At 62.1% G+C, this 5,595-nt stretch overlaps 2 protein-coding genes across 2 annotated transcripts in view; one reads left to right on the top strand and one right to left on the bottom strand.

Annotated features, from left to right (window-relative positions):
• Positions 1-1,000: 1,000 nt before the first annotated feature.
• Positions 1,001-5,201, top strand: JSRP1 (junctional sarcoplasmic reticulum protein 1). Its single transcript, XM_011997439.1, has 7 exons — positions 1,001-1,034; positions 2,096-2,234; positions 2,970-3,007; positions 3,151-3,271; positions 3,661-3,834; positions 4,452-4,543; positions 4,659-5,201. Exons 2-7 carry the CDS (start codon positions 2,132-2,134, stop codon positions 5,124-5,126), a joined length of 996 nt encoding a protein of 331 aa, XP_011852829.1. The 5' UTR covers positions 1,001-1,034; positions 2,096-2,131; the 3' UTR covers positions 5,127-5,201.
• Positions 5,202-5,483: 282 nt separating this feature from the next.
• The window catches only part of LOC105552001 (splicing factor 3A subunit 2-like), a 20,383-nt gene continuing 20,271 nt past the window's right edge, over positions 5,484-5,595 (bottom strand). Inside the window, exon 9 of the mRNA XM_011997477.1 lies at positions 5,484-5,564. Coding sequence (XP_011852867.1) covers positions 5,484-5,564 — 81 coding nt within the window. The remainder of the gene's footprint in view (positions 5,565-5,595) is intronic.

Here is a 5,595-nt window from a genome sequence, read left to right as displayed (position 1 = left end):
CCATTCTCCTGCCTCAGCCTCCCGAGTAGCTGGGACTACAGGCGCCCGCCACCATGCCTGGCTAATTTTTTGTATTTTTAGTAGAGACAGGATTTCACCATGTTAGCCAGGATGGTCTCGATCTTCTGACCTCGTGATCCACCCACCTCAGCCTCCCAAAGTGCTGGGATTACAGGCGTGAGTCACCGTGCCTGGCCTTGAGACCGGATGTCTTAAAAAAAAAAAAAAAAAAAGCTATTTATTTTGACCAGGGAAATGCAAATCAAAACCACAATGAGATCATGCCGTTCACACCTACTAGGCTGGCAATAAAAAAAACAAACTGGAAAATGATGAGTTGAATGTGGAGAAGTTAGAACGGTCCTGTGTGGCTGCTGAGCAGGTAAAATAGTGCAGTCACTTTGGAAAAGAGACTAGCGGCTCTTCAAAAAGTTAAGCATAGAGACAGGGCGCGGTGGTTCACACCTGTAATCCCAGCACTTCGGGAGGCCAAGGCGGGTGGATCACTTGAGCCCAGGAGTTCGAGACCAGTCTGGGCAACATGGTGAAACCCCGTCTCTACTAAAAACACACAAAAAAATTAGCCAGGTGCGATGGCGGGCACCTGCAGTCCCAGCTACTCGAGAGGCTGAGGCAGGAGAATGGTGTGAACCCGGGAGACGGCGCTTGCAGTGAGCCGAGATGGCGCCACTGCACTCCAGCCTGGGCAACAGAGCGAGACTCTGTCTCAAAAATAAAATAAAATAAAATAAAAAATAAAAAATAATTAACCGGGTGTGGTGGTGCACGCCTGTAGTCCCAGCTGCAGGCGCTGTGTCTCCCTGGCGTGGCAGTGGCCAGGGCTGAGTGAGTAGGAGCAATGCCCTGCCCCGCTGCAATGGCAGGGAAGGGTGGAGGACTCCCGGCTGTGACCTCACTCCCGCAGGCCTGCTGATTGGCCCACCCCCGGTCTCCAGCCACCTGCTGCCGTCCATCACGGGGCCACCCTCCCCATCCTCCATCCTGTCCACAAGGCTCAGCAAAGCGGCTGGCGGGTAAGTGAGGCTCGGGGGTAAGGAAGTGAGGCTGGGGGAGTCCCGAGCAGAGGTGTGGGCTCCTGGGATGCGGAAGGGTGTTGCGGAGGACCGTAAGGGTCCTCAGTTCCTAGAGCTGCCCCCCACGCACACACAGGGGCCGCACACCAGCCTCCCATGCTTGTTGGGCCCCTCCCCCACGGCCACACGATAGGCCCCTTCCAGGTCTTGGAGCCCCAGGGCTGGGTGGTTTTTCAGCCTAGATATAGGGACACCCTAATCCCAGCAGCCAGAGGCCATGGAGACCCTGAAGAGTACAGCTCCAGGTCTGACTTGAAGCTCCTTGCGCCCTCCAGCCAATGGCACTGTCTCTAGCCTCAGTTTCCTTATCTGTCATATGGGAACAGAGTTAGTGGGACAAGGTAGGGTACTCTGTGTCAGGATCAGAAGACTGCCCCCGGGACCCTCCTCCCCTGCCCTGGCCTGTCACAACCAGAGCCAGGATGGTTCTGCTGCTGGGGCCCGAGCCTGTAGACTCACAGGGTCATGCGGCGGGATGTAAGTGCCCAGAATGGCAGGTCAGGATGGCCCAGAGGGAGACCCCATGATAGCAGAGGCTTGGGAGGGGCTGGGGCACCTGTTAGCCTGTCCTGCTGGCCTCGGGCACCAGATAAAAATAGTCCCTGGTCTCAGAGAACATGAGCTGACACTGGGGCCAAGAGTTTTGGTTTGGGGTGTGTCTGGGACTTACTGCTGTGTTGCCCTGCAGGGGCTCCCGCCCTCTCTGGGCCAAAGCAGCCTTGGCTGCTGTGCTGATGGATATTGGGCCCCAGCGAGGCTGGGCTACAGGGAGGGGCCCCAGGGCTGGCATGCAGGGTCAGGGAGATGCCTGGTGTGGGCGCTGGGCCATGCCTGGCATGAGTGTGAATTTCCCGAGTGAGGGGTGCTTGAGGCAGAGATCACAGCCTCGGTTGGGGGTGGCAGGACGGGGCCTGTTAGTTGGTGTCCACAGAACCTCCAGGTCAGGCCCAGGCCCATGAGGGACTCAGTAAATGCAAGACCTTGTTCCCCACCCCTCCCAGCCTGGCCTGGGACCTGCTGCTGCTCCAGTCATCTCCATGGCAACCAGCGCCTGGGAGGAGCTAGATGGCGGCCTGGGCAGCTGCCAGGCCCTGGAGGACCACTCTGCGCTGGCCGAGCCCCAGGAGGACAGGGCTCCAGGTACCCTTGTGGTGCTGGCGGGAGGAAGGCCCTCCCTGATGGTCCCCTTGAGCCAGGAGGCCCATCTTCAGAGACCAGAGCTTCTTAGCCTCCCACACTGGACTGGCTTAAACTGTGCTCCCCAGGTTCAACCCCTGGCCCTCATTTCTGCCTCAGGGGTCTGTAAGGAGCCCCCAAGGAAGACAGGTGCTGGGCTACACAGATCTAGGTTCCAATCCTGCGTTGCCACTGAAATGCTTTGTGTCTTCCGGCAAAGCTGTCTCCAAGCCTGTCTGCTTTCTTTGTATTTTTATATTTTTTTATTATTGTTATTTTTTATTTTTTGAGGCCGAGCCTCATTCTGTCTTCCATGCTGGAGTACAGTGACATGATCATAGGTCACTGCAGCCTCGACCTCTCAGGTTCAAGTGATCCTCGTGCCTCAGCCTCCCACGTAGCTGGGGCCACAGGTGCCGGCCACCATACCTGGCTAATTTTTTTTTTTTTTTTTGGGTAGAGATGGGGTCTCACTGTATTGCCCCGGCTGGTCTCAAACTCCTGGGCTCAGGTGATCCTCCCACCTCAGCCTCCCCAAAGTGCTGGGATTCCAGGTGTGAACCGCTGTGCTGGCCTCCGCCTACTTTCTTATCCACAAGATGGGGTTAGTCACCCGCGCGTCACCCGGCAGGGCCAGGGGAGAGGGTGGGATTGGCCTGGGGGGTCCCCACAACCTTGACTCTCCCTCTGTTCTCACAGCAACACCCAGGCTGGCCGACTCCGGCAGCCCGCCCCACGTGAGTAGCTGGGACCCTCAGCCTTTAACCCAGGACGCCTGGGGAGTTGGGGACAAGCCGACCAAGGGAGGCAGGTGTCTAAAGCCCACGGGAAGGGTTTGGCACTGGAAGGAAACATGTGGAATGTCTCATGATAACCACAGGACTCTCAGGAGCCGGTGGCTGAAGGCTGCAGTGTGGACACCAGGCCCAAGAAGATGGAAAAAGAACCTGCCGCCAGGGGGACCCCAGGAACGGGGAAGGAGAGGCTGAAAGCTGGAGCGAGTGGGTTTGCAGGAGGCATGGGTGAGGTGTGGGGTGGGAACGGACTGGTGTGAGGCTCAGGTCCCGGAGCTGGGTCCTTGGATCTTGGGGGGTGTCCTGGTTGAGTGGCATCGAAGTGTGGCAGGCAGCGAGTCAACGGGCCGGGAGCCTCTACTAATGCGTGATAATACCGGCTAAGCCACTCAGCTCCCGGAAGTTAACTTCCAGAAACTCTGGGTATCCCCGTGCAGCTGCGGGGCACCGGGGCTGGGTTCACCTGCGCCCAGGGCCGCACAGGCAGGCAGGGTGAGCCGGGTTCAGGGCGCAGGCCTCTCTCTTGCCCCCTGTGCCCGGGGAATGGGGCGGCGCAGAGCCAGTGGCCACAGCGCAGCACGCACTTGCTGCCGCAGGCCCTCGGAGCGCCCCCGCGCGCAAGAAGGCGCAGACCGCGCCGCCCCCGCAGCCGCCGCCGCAACCCCCGGCCCTGAGCCAGGAGCTGCCCTGGGGAGACCTGTCGCTCAACAAGTGCCTGGTGCTCGCCTCGCTGGTGGCGCTGCTGGGCTCGGCTTTCCAGCTGTGCCGCGGTGAGTGCGGGCTCCCCAGAGGTGGGGCGAGGCTGGGGTCCACCTGTGCGCCTATTCCTCCAAGGAAGGGCCCTGTGACGCAAGGGTGGGGTCTGGGAGCCTCCTTCCCAGGGCTAGGTTTTGCACGCCTCCAAAGTTGGTTTGTGCATCTCCCCTTAAGTGACGGGCCTTGCGCGCCCCTCTCACCCCGTCTGGACCTTTTGCGGGGCCCATTTCCCTCGCCGCGAGTAGGTTCTGGCTTCCGGATGGACCTTGTGCAACCCCTCCTCCCGCGCAGCGTTCTGCCGCCTTCCTCCTGCGCCCTCTCTGGGGACAGCTCAGCTAGTGAGCGCCCCCCGGGGTCACTCCTGCGACCTGTCCCTTGCTAGGGGTCTCCTACAGCCCGTGGTCGGGGGGAAGAATGACGGATTGAAAGAGCGAGGTTCGGAGGAGGGGCGCTCCGCAGCAGCGGAGTCCCGGAGTCCCTTCCCACGGCTCGGGGCATCCTTAGCCTCAGCCGTGCCGCGGGAGCCGCACTCCAACTGTCCAGGGAGAGGGGCTCTAGCGGTGAGGGACGGATGGACAGTGTGGTCCATGCCTCGACCCAGCTGACTCGGGTCCCGACCCTGTCGCTGCAGACGCCGTGGCTGGGGAGGCAGCAGTCCAAGCGCGTGCGCCCGAGCCCTGGGTCCCGCCAAGCTCAGCCCCGAGGGAGCCATCGTCGCCCCTGGTAAGCGCTTCCTTCCAGTGACCGCGGGCAGTGGGGCCTTCATCCCCAGGGAAAGAAGGAGCCCGGGCCGGGGGCAAGGTGGGCGCTTACCCCAGGACCCCACTCTGTCTTGCAGCCTAAGTTCGAGGCCCAGGCGCCCCCATCAGCGCTGCCTGCGCCCCGGACCAAGGCAGAGATCAGACCCAAGATTCCCGGGAGTCGGGAGGCTGCAGAGAAGGACGAAGAGGAGCCTGGCGAGGCCACCGGAGAGGCCGTCGGGGAGGACCGTGCGCCCCTCGCAGACCGGGGACCCAAGGAGAGGCCTCGGAGAGAGGGGAAACCGCGGAAGGAGAAGCCGCGGAAGGAGGAGAGGCCGAAGAAAGAGAGACCGCGGAAGGAGGAGAGGCCACGGGCCGCCAGGGAGCCCCGGGAAGCCCTGCCTCGGCGCTGGGAGTCACGCGAAGGGGGCCATCGGCCGTGGGCACGGGACTCCAGGGACGCCGAGCCCAGGAAGAGGCAGGCCTGGGTCTCCCCGAGGCGTCCCGACGAGGAGGAGCGGCCTGGGAGTCGCCAGAAGCTCCGCGCAGGCAAGGGGCGGGACTAAGCCGGCCCGCGCCCGAGTCCAGGGACCCCTTCTCCACAACCCGCGACTCCGGCGAAATAAAGCGAGGGCTGCGGCCGCAGAGTCATCTGCTTCTTTACGCCTGGACCCGGCAACGAGTCCGGGGCCTGAAAAACCGTCGCGGGGCGCTTCAGGCAGGGGAAAGACAGCGAGCGCCACAGGGTGGACCCAGGCCGTGCGCAAGGAGAGACAGGCGGCCCCTCTAACACGCACGGACACCCCACTCGGTTGCTTGCTGGTCTTTATTGGGGCGATACTTGGGGCCCGAATAAATATGGGAAGGGGCGCGAGCTGGGGCACGTCCGGCCCCTCGGGGCAGGAGTCCGATAGGCGCAGGGGTCACCGACAGCCACACTCGGTGGCCACCATGTTGGGCACGTGGTGCGCGCTGATGCGCTCCTCCGACAGGCTGATGAGCAGCTTGCCCGCGTAGGCAGTGGGCACGCAGCAG

Source organism: Mandrillus leucophaeus, unplaced genomic scaffold (assembly GCF_000951045.1).
Source record: "Mandrillus leucophaeus isolate KB7577 unplaced genomic scaffold, Mleu.le_1.0 Scaffold54, whole genome shotgun sequence".
NCBI lineage: Eukaryota > Metazoa > Chordata > Mammalia > Primates > Cercopithecidae > Mandrillus > Mandrillus leucophaeus.
Note: the sequence above shows the minus strand (reverse complement) of the source record. Positions and strands in the feature narration are given on the sequence as shown.